This window comes from Epinephelus lanceolatus, chromosome 20 (assembly GCF_041903045.1).
Source record: "Epinephelus lanceolatus isolate andai-2023 chromosome 20, ASM4190304v1, whole genome shotgun sequence".
Classification (NCBI taxonomy): Eukaryota; Metazoa; Chordata; class Actinopteri; order Perciformes; family Serranidae; genus Epinephelus; species Epinephelus lanceolatus.
This window is the reverse complement of record NC_135753.1, coordinates 5,100,745-5,117,657: the sequence shown is the minus strand read 5'-3', so window position 1 is coordinate 5,117,657 and position 16,913 is coordinate 5,100,745. Positions and strand designations below refer to the sequence as shown.

Genomic DNA, 16,913 nt, shown 5'->3' with positions numbered 1-16,913 from the left:
GATGACAGCCGTGGTGTCTCTGCTGTGCCTTCTTTATCAGCTCTGTGATGTTGGTGCCCCAGGTCAGGTCCTCCTCCACGTGGATGCCAAGGAACCGAAAGGTTGAGACCCTCTCAACATAGTCCCCATTAATGTAGAGTGGTTGAATGTCCGTTTTATTTTTCCTGTAGTCGATGATCACCTCCTTTGTCTTGGTGGTGTTAAGAGCCAGGTTGTTATTGCTGCACCACCTGGACAGCCACTCCACGTCGTCCCTGTGGGCTGATTCTTCCCCCCAGAGATGAGTCTGACCACTGTGGTGTCATCAGCAAACTTTATAAAAGTATTGCTGGGGTGGGTGGGGGCACAGTCATAGGTGTAGAGGATGTAGAGTAGGGGGCTCAGCACGCAGCCCTGTGATGAGCCGGTGCTGAGAGCAGTGGAGGTATTGGGGCCCACTCTAACCCTCTGCGAGTGGTCCAACAGGAAATCCAGGATCCAGTAGCAGATGGGTGGTGAGAGACCCAGTTCTGTCAGCTTGGACACTAGTCTGTGGGGAAGAATGGTGTTGAAATCCATAAAGAGCAGCCTCACGTAGCTCCCCGCTGCTCCAGGTGGGACAAAGCAGCATGGAGAGCTGTAGCCATAGCGTCCTCCGTGATTCTGTTGGCTCTGCAGGCAAACTGGTGTGTGTCCAGAGCCAGTGGTAGACTGTCAATGATGTGCCTCCGCACCAGCTTCTCAAAACACTTCATAATGATGGGTATGAGTGCTACTGGACGGTAGTCATTGAGAGTGTTAATGGTCCTTTTGGGGAGCGGCACTAGGACAAACCCCCTCCAGCTGGTCTGCGCAGTCTTTCAGAACCCAACCAGCCATACCATCTGGCCCCGATGCCTTTCTGGGGTTCACAGCCCTCAGTGTACCCATCACTTCAGTTTCCTCCACTGTGAGTGTGTGGACCCTGCTGATAGGTGGTTGTGACGTTGCTGCCAATGAGTCCGCCTCAACATGGGCAAAGAAGAGGTTCATCTCCTCTGCCAGAGCTTCATCCCCCTCAACATGCTGGGATCAAAAGCAGGGATGTATGGTCAGACTGGCCAAGGTGAGCTAGTGGCTTAGCTATGATGTAAACAGCTTCAGGATATGAGCTTTGTTGGACTCATATAAGTGTCCGTTAGCCACGCTAGCATTTGCATCTTTGTCTTTGTGGTGTTCAGAACCTTGTCCCTGTAGGCAGACTCATCTCCACAGAGATCAGCCCCACCACTGTCGTGTCGTCAGCAAAATTCACTATGGTGTTACTGATGTGGGCAGGTCTGCAGTCAGAGTTGTAGAGGATGTAGAGTAGTTGGCTCAGCACACATCCTTGTAGGGAGCCCGTACTCAGTGTCCGGGTGGAGGAGAGGTGGGGTCCAAGTTTCACTGTCTGAGACCTATCCCCAGCAGCCCAGAGACAGCGTGTATCAGAAACATCACTCCTCTTACCTTATCTGACTTCACAACAACTAGCTACGTGGCGTTAGCAGCTGGCTTTAGAAAAACATCAGTTAAGATTAGCTGAATGACTAGTATTAACCACTGGTTGACATACCTAGCTAATGTAATACACACTAAGTTATTTAGCAGTTGTCAGCTGAGAACTCGCTTGACCACTAAGACTTGCTTGTGCTAGCGGCAGTAGCTGCTTAGCTCGGGCATCACACATAGAAATGTTTCAACTTTTGTCAATATGGACATGCTGAACATCTTAGCTCTGTTAGATTCTCCACAATTCAGTCATTAAATTCATCTTACTGACACCACCAAGCTGGCAGTTTAACTTACTGTATGCCGAGTAGCAAAAGCATTTTTAAACAATAGCTTTGGTTAGCCAGTTAGCCCAGGCCTACAGCCAGTAGTCGAATTATTAATGTTTAACAAGGGGGATACAGTGTAGCTTTGATTTTTTTTGCATGCACAAATCATCAAATATGACAGCATAGATGTGCAAAATTCATCAAGATAAAGAAAAATGGCATGACCTGCTGCCTTTAAAAAACACAAATAATGCAGTAGTATTGCTATTGCAATACAGAAAAAAACATTTTAGAGTATAAATAAGAGTAGTTCTGAAATAGCTGTGAAAATTAATCGTAGAGTCACTCTTGTCCTATAGCCTTAGCCAGTTATAATTTTTCCTTTCCTGTAAAGCCTTGGGCTGATAATTGGTGATGCTGTCAGGTCCCTGTCCTGATACCTGCCTGGTTTCTCCCTGTCCCTCTTCTATCTATTACAATAATATGGATAATAAATGTCCAAAGCAAAATTTAGAAATAGAATCAAGAATAGTAGTGGTGATATAGCTGTGGAAATTAATCGCACATTCACTTTTATGCTCTAGATATTTTCTCTCAGCCAGTTATAATCTCTCCTCACCTGTGAAGACCCTGCATGATCATCCTTGCTGGCCTCTGGTCCACTGTCTCCTCCCTGACCTTGCTCTTTCTATTGAGGCAATAAAGATTAAAATAATATGTGCAAAGCAATAGTGAGCACAAGTTCTGCGCAGAAATTAAGGAGGAGTGGGTTTATTCCTAGCATGAAACTAGCTAGCAAGCGATTTGACATAGATAACAATAAAATTAGTATTCTTGTTAACTAGCTTAACTTGATATATTGACATCAATTAATTAGTCATCATTTAGCTAACATTATCTACATGCAACAGCATTATTCAACTTACATGTTTTGTTTGGTTTTACACAACAAATTCACAACTCATAAAGCACAGTTACAGGTTGTGATCCCGAATCTCCAGATTTGTCCAACAATGGGAACTGCCCTGTCTTTCAGCAGTAGCTGCTGTGAAAATCCAGCAGTAATGTGTTGCCAGTTTGTGAAGCAGTCCTCAGGAAAATAGGGGGAACACAATAAAAGGTCCAGGTTGTACTGTGGAGAAATTGTATTGAAAATAAATTCCAACCACTTCTTCTTTGTTCCTTTGCCCTTTGGCAGTCCAAACAAGGATCATTTTTAGTCACAATGAAGAAAGCAGCGTCTCCTAGACATGGCGTCTCCTCAACAGCTCCTCAATGGTTCAAACTCTGCAGCCTGTGCTCAGGCTCTGCTCAGAGCAGGCTTGTTTGGGGGTGCGACTCAATGGCCTGCAGACAGGCACTGTGTGCCATGCCAATTGCGCAGTTAGGAAATAATGTCGCGTAACTAAAGGAGGGAAATTCAAATGAGCTGTTTCAGGCAGGTCAGGAGCTGTGTGCTGGTGGGGAGACAGAACTCCCTTTAGCCTGGACGCCTCATGAGGGAGTTGTATTTTCAAAATTGTGTAGAAATTGTTTCCTTTTTCAAATTTTTTGAAGTTAGGAGTTTTTATTTTTTTGTCCCTAAAAGGGGACAAGGTTAAGTTTTGTTACTACTAAAATGGAAATATTTCTTTTTGCCTTTATATCTCCAGTGGAGTTTATTGCAGACAATTCATATTTGAATGCAAGTCAGATTATAAGTGGTTGCATGAGCCAAACTTAAGTTTGAGAAAAAAGCAGCGTTACAGTTGTACCAGCTCTTCCATGAATCTGCTGAATCTTTCATAACGACTGCTTTCTGTATAAAATTTGAGCAGCTACATGTGAAGTCTACTCCAGAGGATTACTGGTATCTCTGAATGTGGATTGTGATACAGAGTCATTGTATTTCTAAAACTGGCACTTTTGTCTCTACTTTACTTTACTACCATCTACTGGGTTTTGAAATGTATGGCATTTATTCCACGAAGGCAAAATGCTCACAGTGTAACAAGAGTGACAAACAAGCTGTTTGTTTGCCCCATAAGTCAGATCTGCTTCAAAATGTAATGGGTTCTTCTTTGGCCCATGCTACACTCTCACACCAAATTTCATGAAAATCAGGTGGCAATATCAGTCAAATGTTCTAGATAGATACTATATTAATCCTGAGGGCACACAGTCTATTATGCAATGCATACAAAAACACAGATACACATAGGGATAGAGAATATAAGTGTAAGTCTGACAGTATAGCATGCAGTAAAAAATGTCATAGTATAGCATGTATTAAATTTTTCATTAAAAAATTCCTAGCATAGTTTATAATTTTTTTTTTTTTTTAAAAATGTCAACGTATGTCATTTTAAAAAATCATTTTTAATGTCATAGCATAGTATGTCAAAATTTCCACAATATCATAATGTCAGTATATTTTGTCATAGTAATAATAATATCTGAAAGCCATCGTACAGTATGTATCACAATTTTTCACAATAATGTCATACTAGTTAGTCATAGTTTGTCAGAGTTTGCCATACAAAAGAGTCATGGTGTGGTATATCAAAATTTTTGCAAAAAGTGTCAAAGTATAGTATGTCATTAAAAAAAGAAAGTCATAAAAAAAACACGATAAAAAAAAAAAATCATTGGAGTCACTGTTTAGTGTCAAGATTTTCATAAAAATGTCACAGTATAGTATGTCATACAAAATGGCATGGTAAGTATTAAAAATGTTCGTTAAAAAAAGTCATAGTGTAGCATGTCTTAAAAAATCCTCAAAATGTCACAGTATATGTCCTAAAAAATTTCATTAAAAAAAACATAGTCTAGTATGTTATTTAAAAAATCATCAAAAATGTCATAGTATAGTATGTCCTAAAAATGTACATAATTTTCAATGTGAGAGTTTCAGCTAAATGTCTAAAATCTTTATTATTGCAAATATATCTTCAGTCCAACACAGTTCAGAAAAGTTGTCCTCCTCTGCTTCCAGAAAAAAAAACATACAGGCGAAGATTATTTCTGTCCCAGCTGACTTTCTGGCCGAGACAGCAGCTGGATGTCTGGACAAGTGCCATCACTGATATAATACATTCCTCAGCCCCACACCCTGACCTAATTCTAAACCTATACCAAAGTCTTAACTCTCACTTTGAGACGGTGAGGACCAGACAAAACGTTCTCACTTAGATAGCCGCTAAATGAAGCATAGCAACAATACTGATGCGTCACAGTAGCAAAATGATTATTGCCAACTGTCCATCAGTCGGCTGAATACCTCGTGTTGCGGAGATACAAAAAGCCACCGGTGGAGAATAGATCCACAGACATCAGCTCAGGCCGACAGACATGAGCAAAGCATTTTTGTCTTTGACAGCGATGGTTGCTGCTACTCTCCACATAATCCACAACACAAACAGAATTGCTGGGCAATCAACTCTCGAACACAGCGCTGGCTGACAGAGATTAACATGCTGTTGACGGGTTGATTCTCTCTCCACTCTGATGTGGTATTTTGTCAGTATGGTGGGGTGATTTCAGGTCCTAAAAGAGTGGCCATGTGTGGTTTGGAAACCTCAACAGAACTCCTGCATTAAATCTTTATTTAAAGCATTTATAATCTGAACAGAAAAAGAACCCAAACTTCTCAAATCCATTACTGTTAAATTTTGTCTCAGTATAAAGCAGCTGCAAAAGACTTTTGTCTATCCCTGTAAAAGTTTTAATTTGGGAACTATCGTATCAAAAAGTAGTCAAAAAGTATTGCAATTCAATCTTTAGTCCTAAACAGGAAGCAGTTCAGAGTCTTGCTGCACTTTGTCTACAATATCGGGCGATAAGGAGATAAGACACACAGTTTATGTAAAATAAATCTGGTAGGGGTAAAAACAAATTTAAGAATATTATTCAGCAGCCCGAACAGGAAAGAGAGGTCACTAAGTGAAGGTTTCCGTGATGTCGGACAAATTGACTCTTCAGTTAGCCCCACCCCTGAAAAATGGCCCATAGGACCCAAAGCCCAAGTTATCAGGCCCACATGGAATCAGCACGTACAGAATTCTCAGAACAGAACTCCAACTGAACTGATTTTTTTTAATGAATCTATAATATTACAAAACAAAAACCAACAAAAAAACATTTCAATCTGGTTCTGGTTAAAAATAATAATAATTTTTTTTTAAAAAATCAGCAATTTCATTTGGGTCTGCTAATTACTTTGCAGAATGACATCATCAGGCGTTCCGACCGGTTCCGACTATGGCTAAGGCATGACCAGCCCCACTCTGCCCCTGACTGACTAGAACTCCTTTATTGGTCTGGTTGGTTAGTTTTAGGCATGAGGAGTGAGACTGATAAAGGTCAAGGTAAGAATATCAGGGTAAGCCAATCAGAGGCAGAGCAGGGCAGGTAATGGCTATAGGGTCGATAGGGTCATTCTGTTTAATTATTAGCTATGTACTTCTGTTTGTAAGAGTGTGTAACACATTTTCAGAGAAATATTCCTTTTCAGACTGTTAAGGCTTTGGAATTATGGACCTTCAAAACAATGGCATGGCCTGAAATGATGCAAATAATCTAACTTTATATACTGTAGGTACATTAGCATGTAGTTCCTATCCTCACGTCCTTGATTAGGGGTGTTGGCACTAACTGGCTAAGCACTGGTACCACTGTGGCATCCATTGGATTGATTGCTTTGTTAAGCGAGACACCACTATTTCATGTGATGACCAGACAAAACAGTCAACTCTGCGGATTTAAAGGTCTGGACCCAAGCAATGAACCACCAGGTTAAATGCACAAAAAGAAGCACCTGAACAAAGAGCCAAACAATTCATGTAAAACATAAATATGCAGACAGATCCAGTGGTACATAAGATACAGCACAAATTAAAAGCACAGCACAAGCAGACATGTAACAGTGTAAGGCCTTGAAAGAAGCTTTTATTTTAACCTCTCTTCAGCCACTCTAGACGTGTACAAAAACCACAGATTGAAAACAACAAACACACTCAAACACAGTACAGTACAAAAGGACTGATCAGGATCATGTGTCTGTTTGTTTGTTTGTGATGTAAACTTCATCAAATATGCCTTCACTTTTCCACTTACAGTTTTAACATCTTGTAAATCAGTGCATGACACCTACAGCACATTTTCACTGCATTAAATTCAAATATTAGCTATTATTATTATTATTATATTACCATCACCAAACATTTTGTGTGTTGTTAACACATTGTATTCTTTGCATTCCTACAACAAAATGACTAATATGTCACTGCCTTCCAAAACAAGTCACCTGAGCCTTTTCTAATGTGATGTCTCTGTAGTTAAAGTTTAGTGAGGTTAAGGCACAAAAACTGTGTTTAACACAATAAAAAATTAGATTTCCTCCAGTCAGACACACACACCTCCTAAAATGAAAGTATATAAAATGTTCAATATTGTTGAAGTTCTTAAGTTTGCCATGAACATCACATGGCAAATAGAAGACAGAAGCTATCGTGGAAAATATTAAGAACAGTCTTAACAGTCAGTTTCAGTATTGCTTAGTAGAGAAAAACTTAAGGACGCAGCTAACAATTATTTTCACTTTGGATTCATTTGTTAATAAACTTTTCAATTATTCCATTAGATGTCTAGTTTATGAAACAATAACTTATTCCTGTTCAATGTGATCTCATCCCTAATCATATTTTGCTGCTTGGGCAGAAGTGTTGCTATAACGACGCATCTTCATACAACGGTTTGTATGATAGCTTGTGAAAATGCATACATAACTGCTGATATGATATTAGTGATATATGATATCTATATATATATATACAGTACAGGCCAAAAGTTTGGACACACCTTCTCATTCAATGCGTTTTCTTTATTTTCATGACTATTTACATTGTAGATTCTCACTGAAGGCATCAAAACTATGAATGAACACGTGGAGTTATGTACTTAACAAAAAAAGGTGAAATAACTGAAAACATGTTTTATATTCTAGTTTCTTCAAAATAGCCACCCTTTGCTCTGATTACTGCTTTGCACACTCTTGGCATTCTCTCCATGAGCTTCAAGAGGTAGTCACCTGAAATGGTTTCCACTTCACAGGTGTGCCTTATCAGGGTTAATTAGTGGAATTTCTTGCTTTATCAATGGGGTTGGGACCATCAGTTGTGTTGTGCAGAAGTCAGGTTAATACACAGCCGACAGCCCTATTGGACAACTGTTAAAATTCATATTATGGCAAGAACCAATCAGCTAACTAAAGAAAAACGAGTGGCCATCATTACTTTAAGAAATGAAGGTCAGTCAGTCCGGAAAATTGCAAAAACTTTAAATGTGTCCCCAAGTGGAGTCGCAAAAACCATCAAGCGCTACAACCAAACTGGCACACATGAGGACCGACCCAGGAAAGGAAGACCAAGAGTCACCTCTGCTTCTGAGGATAAGTTCATCCGAGTCACCAGCCTCAGAAATGGCAAGTTAACAGCAGCTCAGATCAGAGACCAGATGAATGCCACACAGAGTTCTAGCAGCAGACCCATCTCTAGAACAACTGTTAAGAGGAGACTGCGCCAATCAGGCCTTCATGGTCAAATAGCTGCTAGGAAACCACTGCTAAGGAGAGGCAACAAGCAGAAGAGATTTGTTTGGGCCAAGAAACACAAGGAATGGACATTAGACCAGTGGAAATCTGTGCTTTGGTCTGATGAGTCCAAATTTGAGATCTTTGGTTCCAACCGCCGTGTCTTTGTGAGACGCAGAAAAGGTGAACGGATGGATTCCACGTGCCTGGTTCCCACTGTGAAGCATGGAGGAGGAGGTGTGATGGTGTGGGGGTGTTTTGCTGGTGACACTGTTGGGGATTTATTCAAAATTGAAGGCACACTGAACCAGCATGGCTACCACAGCATCCTGCAGCGACATGCCATCCCATCCGGTTTGCGTTTAGTTGGACGATCATTTATTTTTCAACAGGACAATGACCCCAAACACACCTCCAGGCTGTGTAAGGGCTATTTGACCAAAAAGGAGAGTGATGGAGTGCTGCGGCAGATGACCTGGCCTCCACAGTCACCGGACCTGAACCCAATCGAGATGGTTTGGGGTGAGCTGGACCGCAGAGTGAAGGCAAAGGGGCCAACAAGTGCTAAACACCTCTGGGAACTCCTTCAAGACTGTTGGAAACCCATTTCAGGTGACTACCACTTGAAGCTCATCGAGAGAATGCCAAGAGTGTGCAAAGCAGTAATCAGAGCAAAGGGTGGCTATTTTGAAGAAACTAGAATATAAAACATGTTTTCAGTTATTTCACCTTTTTTTGTTAAGTACATAACTCCACATGTGTTCATTCATAGTTCTGATACCTTCAGTGAGAATCTACAATGTAAATAGTCATGAAAATAAAGAAAACACATTGAATGAGAAGGTGTGTCCAAACTTTTGGCCTGTACTGTATATGATAAGCACTGCATGAATAGGGTTGTCACATTACGTACTTAACGTAAAGTTAGGTAGGTTATGTTTAGGAGGATAAAGTTACATAGGTGAGGTTTAGGAAAAGGAACATGTAAGTCATGCGTTTATTTGACCCATCCACTACCCAAACCCACCTCCTGCTCTTTATACAACTTTCTTCTTTACTTTAAGCGTTCATCACCCGATTGCAGCCTTCCCGAATACATGAGTACCATAACAATTAGTGGCTCATGATTACACAGGATTTATACAAATTCTGGTGCGTTACATTTTGCTGGTATACAACCAGTGCATGAGAACAGCCTGACTATAATAACACCAGGGGAGGCCTTTTGCATTGTATCTTGACGCAGAAGGGGTCGACAGTTAGATTTAGGCAACAGAAATACTTAGTTATGGTTAGGAAAAAGATTGCTGATGATGCATGAAAACACCTGGCTTTGAGTAGCACAAACCCCGCAACCCTAATGTTGCTGTTTATTGGTCTAGAACTCTGGCCTCCTGGGTCAAAGTCCTGTGCTTGTTGGACCTGTTGACATCCACTCCCGCCAACCCAAAGGGAAGTTTCTCACTCTTTAAACTATGTCTATTGCTCTGAATGTCTAATAATGACATTGATGGGTTCACATTATAGTTTGTGAAAAGTACGGTGAGTCTGACACAGATGCTAAAGGGTGCCCCCGATGTCATTATAGAGACGCCAGGGTCACTGCCCAACCGGCATAGTTTGACGACATGGGAGTGAGATCAGGCTGCTACAAGGAACAAGAGTACTAAGTTTTTTGGGTTTTTTTTAGATATTTAATTAACATATTAATCTAAATAATTAAATATCTGAAGCTGAGGCCAATGGGTAATATTTTCACTTTATAATGTAATAACAGGGCCAATTATCAAATTTCAAATGGACCGACTCCTTGTGTCTTATTGTTAATATTTAATGTTTTTACTCTGCCTTCCCATAATCACTCCACCAGTGTTCTCTCAGTTTTACCAGACATGTTCAGCCTCCTTACTCGACGATCTCGTCCTCCTCGTCCTCAAAGTTCTCCTCGCCGTCGTTGGCAGTGGCCTCTTGGTACTGCTGGTACTCCGACACCAGGTCATTCATGTTACTCTCCGCCTCTGTGAACTCCATCTCGTCCATGCCCTCGCCCGTGAACCAGTGCAGGAAAGCCTTTCTGCGGAACATGGCAGAGAATTGCTCGGAGATCCGCTTGAACAGCTCCTGGATGGCAGTGCTGTTACCGATGAAGGTGGCGGCCATCTTGAGCCCCCGGGGCGCAATGTCGCAGACAGCCACCTTGACGTTGTTGGGGATCCACTCTACAAAGTAGCTGCTGTTCTTGTTCTGGACGTTCAGCATCTGCTCATCTACCTCCTTCATGGACATGGGCCCGCGGAAGACAGTTGCAACGGTCAGGTATCGTCCATGGCGAGGGTCGCAGGCTGCCATCATGTTTCTGGCATCAAACATCTGCTGGGTGAGTTCAGGGACAGTAAGTGCTCTGTACTGCTGGCTGCCTCGTGCTGTCAGAGGAGCAAACCCTGGCATGAAGAAGTGGAGTCTGGGGAAAGGCACCATGTTGACAGCCAGCTTGCGGAGATCTGCGTTGAGCTGCCCGGGGAAACGGAGTGAAGTTGTCACGCCGCTCATGGTAGCTGACACAAGGTGGTTAAGGTCGCCATAGGTGGGTGTTGTGAGTTTAAGAGTGCGGAAGCAGATGTCGTAAAGGGCCTCATTGTCGATGCAGTAGGTCTCATCTGTGTTTTCAACCAGCTGGTGGACAGACAGGGTGGCGTTATACGGCTCCACTACAGTGTCTGACACCTGATAGATCAAAAGAAGATCAGATACAGAGATGTTAAAATTTCAAGGAGGAGGAGACATGAAACAACTACAGAAAGGGTGGTCTGTGGAGTTGTTGCATTCGCCATAAGAAGAAGGTTTGGGGTAATGGTTTAAGGATTTCAGTGAAAAGAGTAGATGAGAGGCATAAAAGAAAGCAGGAAGAATACCTTTGGTGACGGCATGACGCTAAAAGTGTTCATGATCCGATCAGGGTATTCCTCCCGGATCTTGCTGATCAGCAGGGTGCCCATGCCTGACCCGGTGCCCCCTCCCAAAGAGTGAGTCAGCTGGAAACCCTGCAGGCAGAGTTACAGCAAAACAGTCATTTCACAGTAAACAGTGTTGAGAGATGGGGGGGAGGGGTTCATTTAACTAAAGAAGACAAAGTTCCCAAATGTTAGATATTATGCAATTTTGGACTGGAGGGACATTCTCGAAGCTCTAAGAACTTTGTTTTTAGCTCCTTTTTCAGAGTAGTTACTCTGTTACTTAAGTTCTTTAAGACGCTAAAAACCTGAAGTTTTGTTCACCTGGAGACAGTCGCAATGCTCACACTCCTTCCTCACTATGTCCAGGACCGAGTCAACGAGCTCCGCCCCCTCCGTGTAGTGACCTTTGGCCCAGTTGTTCCCCGCACCTGTCTGACCTGCAGACAACCAATCAGCACAGAGAAAATCCATCTGTGAAATGTAAAATGATCACCACAACAGATGGGAATGTGCGTGCAGACACACACTCAACTGGTGACCCATTTCTCAGACGGGGGGATAGAAGGACAGAGTAGACAGATCTACAATCTCCCTGCTTCTTCTCCTGCTGAGACATCAGTTTATAAAACAAATGCTACGGTCTGTTTACAGTAGAGATTTAATGCTGGAAAGTTTCACTGCTGCTCCAGCTCTGTCCTCTGTAACTACACAAAGAATAAAGTATCTCAGAGAGTGATGAGCTCACAGAGAATTATCTCTATCTCTGCAGCTCTATGGAGCTTTTTAGCCTCTTTAGGCTCCTGGTTTTGGATTTGTGGCACATTTCCTGTTTGGCTCAGCAGCAAACAGCAGACAGAGATTAGCTGTTGAACATAGTAGCTTTAGCAGCTACAGAGACAGATATTTCCCTCGGGAGCTGGTGAAGACCAAAACCAGAGCTAAAAGAGAGAGAATATTGGACTGACATTCATCAGGTGAAACAAAACGATGCCCAATGAATCACCTTTTTGCTCTGTAACTGCTGGAGGTGGAAGCAGTTGGCTGTTTGTTAAAATGTTATTCACAACATCTTTATAATCTGATAATGTGTCAATTTTTGCATTTTAGGCTTCTTCCTCTGCAACAAAAAACTGTTAAATCATCTTTAAGGAATTTTACCTGCTAAATTACACTCACCAATCACATTCAGCTGCGCTGGTGTTTCCTGGTGCTTAATTACAGTTATGTTTTAGGATTTTTTTCAAACTGCAAAAAACTTGTAGCTTACCAACTGTCTAAATATATAAATTAATGATTTTTTTCACATTAACAACCCTGTAAACTTGCACAAAAGGCCTAAAAAACTGAATTCATTGAGTAAAAAAATGTGATTGTTACCAAAAATAAAGTTGTCTGGTCTGAAGAGTTGTCCGAAGGCTCCTGAGCGTACGCTGTCCATGGTTCCTGGTTCCAGGTCCACCAGCACAGCCCGGGGGACGTATTTATGTGCTGCACAAACAGAGAAGAAGAGTTGTCATGTTCTGGCACCAAAATGTTGTGTTTTTTAACCTATACATGTCCTCACCACCATCAGTCATCTGTTCAAATGCTTTCAGACGATGCACGTCTCTTCGTGACCACACTCATGGGCACATTATGAGACAGTATTTCCTTGGGCACAGATATGCAAAAGGACCTACCACCCTTCCTACACAGGAGGAGGTGATTTTGCCTCTTTTCTTTTGTGGTTGTTTTATGACCCTTTGTGGTCTTTTTGTGTCTCCTTGTGGTTTTTGTGTGTCTTTGTAGTTGTTTTGTGTCTCCTTGTGGTCATCTTGTGTCTCTTTATGGTTGTTTTGTCTCTTTGTGGAATTTTGTTGTCTCTCTGTGGTAATCTCGGATCTTTTTGGCCGTTTTGTGTGTCCTTATGTTTATTGTTTGTCTCCTTGTGGTCATTTTGCATCTCCCTGTAGTTGTTTTGTCTCCTTGTGGTCATTTTGTGTCATCTAGAGGTCAGTTTGGGTCTCTTTCAGGTTGTGCTGTGTCTCTTTAAAGTCATTTTGTGTCTTTTTGGTCGTTTCATGTCTCTTTATAGTCTTTTTGTGTCTCTGTGGTTGTTTTGAGTCTTTTTGTAGTCATTTGACTCTCTTGTAAGTAAATTTGTGTCTTATTGAAGAAATTTTGTGGGGGGTTTTGTGTCGCTTCATCATCATTCTGTGTCTCCTTATAGTTATTTTGTGTTTCTTTGCAGTTCCTTTACATCTCTTTGTGCTCATTTTGAGTCTCTACCTAGTTGATACGTGTTAATTTGGTGGACACTTTGCAGGTAAAGGTCAGTGGGGCAGCTGACAACTGGGGCCCCTGGGCCTGTTCCCCGTGGGCCCATTCAGTAATCCATCCATGACCACCCTAAACAACTTTTGTTTGAGTCAGTCTGCCTCATTTAGTAATGTGAATTAGTGATGAATAGGTTAGGTGGCTACGGTCTTCTCTATGTCTTAGAGAGGAGGGCAGGGTGACAATTAAAATATTACTTTAAAATATATAAAATGTCTATTATGAGAGCTAATAAGCTGTAAAATATGATGAGATGAATGTTTAAAAAAAATTTAAGGTCAAGATAAGAGCACAACAAAGTTCACTTATCAAATTAATAAATAAGGTTGTGTTTATCATCCTTAACCCTTTGACACTAAGAAAAAAAGGCCACAAAAATCCAAAAACCAAGCTTGAGTTGGTTTAGGAGGTGAAATGTGATTAATTTTCCAGTAGAATCTGAACTCAGACTATCTCCAGTCATCCAGAGGACGTGTGTGACTCACAGTGACTCTCACACTCACACACACACACACACACACACACACACACACACACACACCTCTCTACTGTTATTTTGTACTTACAGGACGCCTCATTGTAGTAGACGTTGACCCTGTCCAGCTGAAGAGATGAGTCACCCACATAGCTCCCCACTGGGTCAATGCCATGCTCGTCGCTGATCACTTCCCAGAACTGACCGAGTCACAACAGCAGAAAAAGAGAAGAAGAAAAGAGCTCAGACCTGGTGAACCTCCTGTCTGTACAGTACATTTACTGACACTGCTCAGCTTCTCTGACTGGTTTAAAGTTCTAGTGTGAATTTAGGGGGCAGAAATGGAATAAAATAAAATATAATGTTTTCTTTAATGTATAATCACCTGAAAATAAGAATTGTTGTGTTTTCATTACCTTTAGAATGAGCTGTTTATATCTAGATAGGGAGAGTTTCCTTGTCTACAGAGATCACCATGTTGCACTGCCACGTTTTTACAGTGGCCCAAAATGGACAAACCAAATGCTGGCTCTAAATAGGGACATTCACCTTTTCGCATTGACCACCGTAGTTAGCAGCCCCTCCATGATGAGAGAGTTGAAAAAACACTGATTTTTTAAAAACATGAAACTGTTTTATTCAGTATTTTTAACTGTTTAAATCAGCTGGTCTGTTTGTTTCAGAGATGAAGAGCCCCCGTTAGATAATTCAGCTCCTGGTAAAAAACCTCCTAAACATCTGGATTTTAAGTTATCAGAGAAAGCAGGTGCTGGGCCAGCAGCCCATCCCTGACATGCCAAACAGCATCAGAGAAACACTGATTTTTAATGTGAAAAAACTTTATTCAGTGTTCTTATTGGTTTAAATCAGCTGGTCTGTTTGCTTTGGAGAGGAAGAGACCTCTGTGGATAATTCAGCTCCTGGTAAAAACCAACTGAATATTGAAAACAGGAGAGTTTCAGCTTGTTGCAATCTGCAATCCTCACCTCTAGACACTGATAAATCTATCTAAATCTTATACAGTTCTTCTTCATATATATTCTTAGGCTGCACTATTATCTTAAGCAGTACTGATGTTTGGGAATGTGCTGCATGAGTTTCACTACCAGGTAGCAGGATGAGGTTGGACAACAAGACCTATACTTCCTCTCACTTTGTAGCAAAAAGATAAAGTTTTAATGGCAGCAGAGAAAATGTGTAGATGTGGAGACTTCAAAGTCGAAATAAATATGCTGATTTGCTTTGTAAGTAAAGAAATAAACTTCCAACAAGTGAAACTACATCCCAGCGTCCACTTGTGTCTCTGGCAGGAATATAATTAAGCACATTAGTATATTGTTCTTTTAAAAATCCTGCTTATAATCCCCATTTTTACTAAAATCTAAAATCTTGTTTTTCTGTAGCTGAGAATGTTAAGGCTGCCTTCTTCTGCCTCTGTGAAAGCATTAGCTGTGGAAGCAATTTATATCCAAAAAGTCACTGTCATCATGATGTTTTCTGGCCATAATTTAATGCCATATTTGAAGTATTGTCAACTGTGATGGCAACATATGAGTCTAGACAGACATGGATGTGTACTGGGACTGCAATTTCACTGATTTGCAGAGGCATACAACTGTGTTGAGGTAATTCTAGTGTAGTATCCTAATTACTTGGGCTGCACCTGACTCAGACTGAAGTCAGTCAAATCAGAAACCACCACTTCTAAGCAGAAGATAATGTTATGTTGGAGCCATGTTCACAGCTGTCGATACCAAAGAGTAGCGTGAAAGTCAAGAGTGGTCACTCTGCAGAAAAATTTGGGGACCAAATCATTCCTAGAAGTACACTGCACAACACACTGACAAGCAAAAAAAAACCCACAAAAACCTGAGGGGTCTCTGACTGATGTTTCGAATCTCTGACTGTCAAGGGGCAGCTCTACTTATAATGTAACACCATGTATTCTGTTACTCACCAAGCCTTGTATTTCACACTTTCCTCACAAGCACAGCTGGTTCATTACCCAGAAACCTTTGTAGTAGTTGACCTGCTAACTGCTCACTTAGCTCTGGTTCTTTCTCATATATCACTTTCTTCTTCTACAGCTGCACACTTGTACATAGTTTAGTAGTTGCACTCAGAGTCCTTGAATAGTTTCTCAGTGGCTCTGAGTTCACTTCACTCCCCCTCTCCACTGTGATCAGTTTCTTACAGGACAGAGAGCAGTCAATGCTCACTGCATTCATTCATTCATTCACTTATTCATTCAAACGTACTGTAAACTAGAACCAGATCTTAAAAGTCAACATGTTCTGGTAATTTAATTTACTGCGAATATAAGGGTGTGGATGGGGCATGGGCAGATGACGCCTCAAAGAAATCCAATATCTAATCTTCCCTTTCTTTCATAGATCCTTGAGAAAGTAGTCGCAGACCAGCTGTGTTTTTCTCCATGATAATAATTTATTTGAGGAATTTCAGTCAGGATTTAGAGTGCATCATAGCACTGAGACAGCACTAGTTAAAATTACAAATGACCTTCTGATTGCTTCAGACAAAGGACTCGTCTCTGTACTTGTTTTATTAGATCTTAGTGCGGCGTTTGACACAACTGACCATCAAATTCTGCTACAGAGACTGGAACATTTTTTTATTTTTTTTTTAAAGATATTTTTTGGGCATTTTTAAGCCTTTAATCGATAGGACAGACAAGTGTGAAAGGAGGAGAGAGAGAGGGAGCGACATGCAGCAAAGGGCCACAGGCCGGACTTGAACCCGGGCCGCCGCGGCAACAGCCCTGCACATGGGGCGCCCGCTCCACCACCAAGCCACCGACGTCC

At 41.4% G+C, this 16,913-nt stretch overlaps 1 protein-coding gene across 2 annotated transcripts in view; it reads right to left on the bottom strand.

The window, feature by feature from the left end:
- Window positions 1-16,913, bottom strand: part of tubb6 (tubulin, beta 6 class V) — a 34,063-nt gene that overhangs the window by 11,869 nt on the left and 5,281 nt on the right. Inside the window, exons 2-6 of one of the 2 annotated variants that reach the window (XM_033639201.2) lie at window positions 14,183-14,291; window positions 12,678-12,788; window positions 11,622-11,737; window positions 11,259-11,387; window positions 10,234-11,070 (exon numbers count right to left, since the gene is read on the bottom strand). In XM_033639201.2, coding sequence (XP_033495092.1) covers window positions 10,252-11,070; window positions 11,259-11,387; window positions 11,622-11,737; window positions 12,678-12,788; window positions 14,183-14,291 — 1,284 coding nt within the window. In that variant the 3' untranslated portion in view covers window positions 10,234-10,251. The remainder of the gene's footprint in view (window positions 1-10,233; window positions 11,071-11,258; window positions 11,388-11,621; window positions 11,738-12,677; window positions 12,789-14,182; window positions 14,292-16,913) is intronic. The other variant, XM_033639199.2, reaches the window with a different exon arrangement.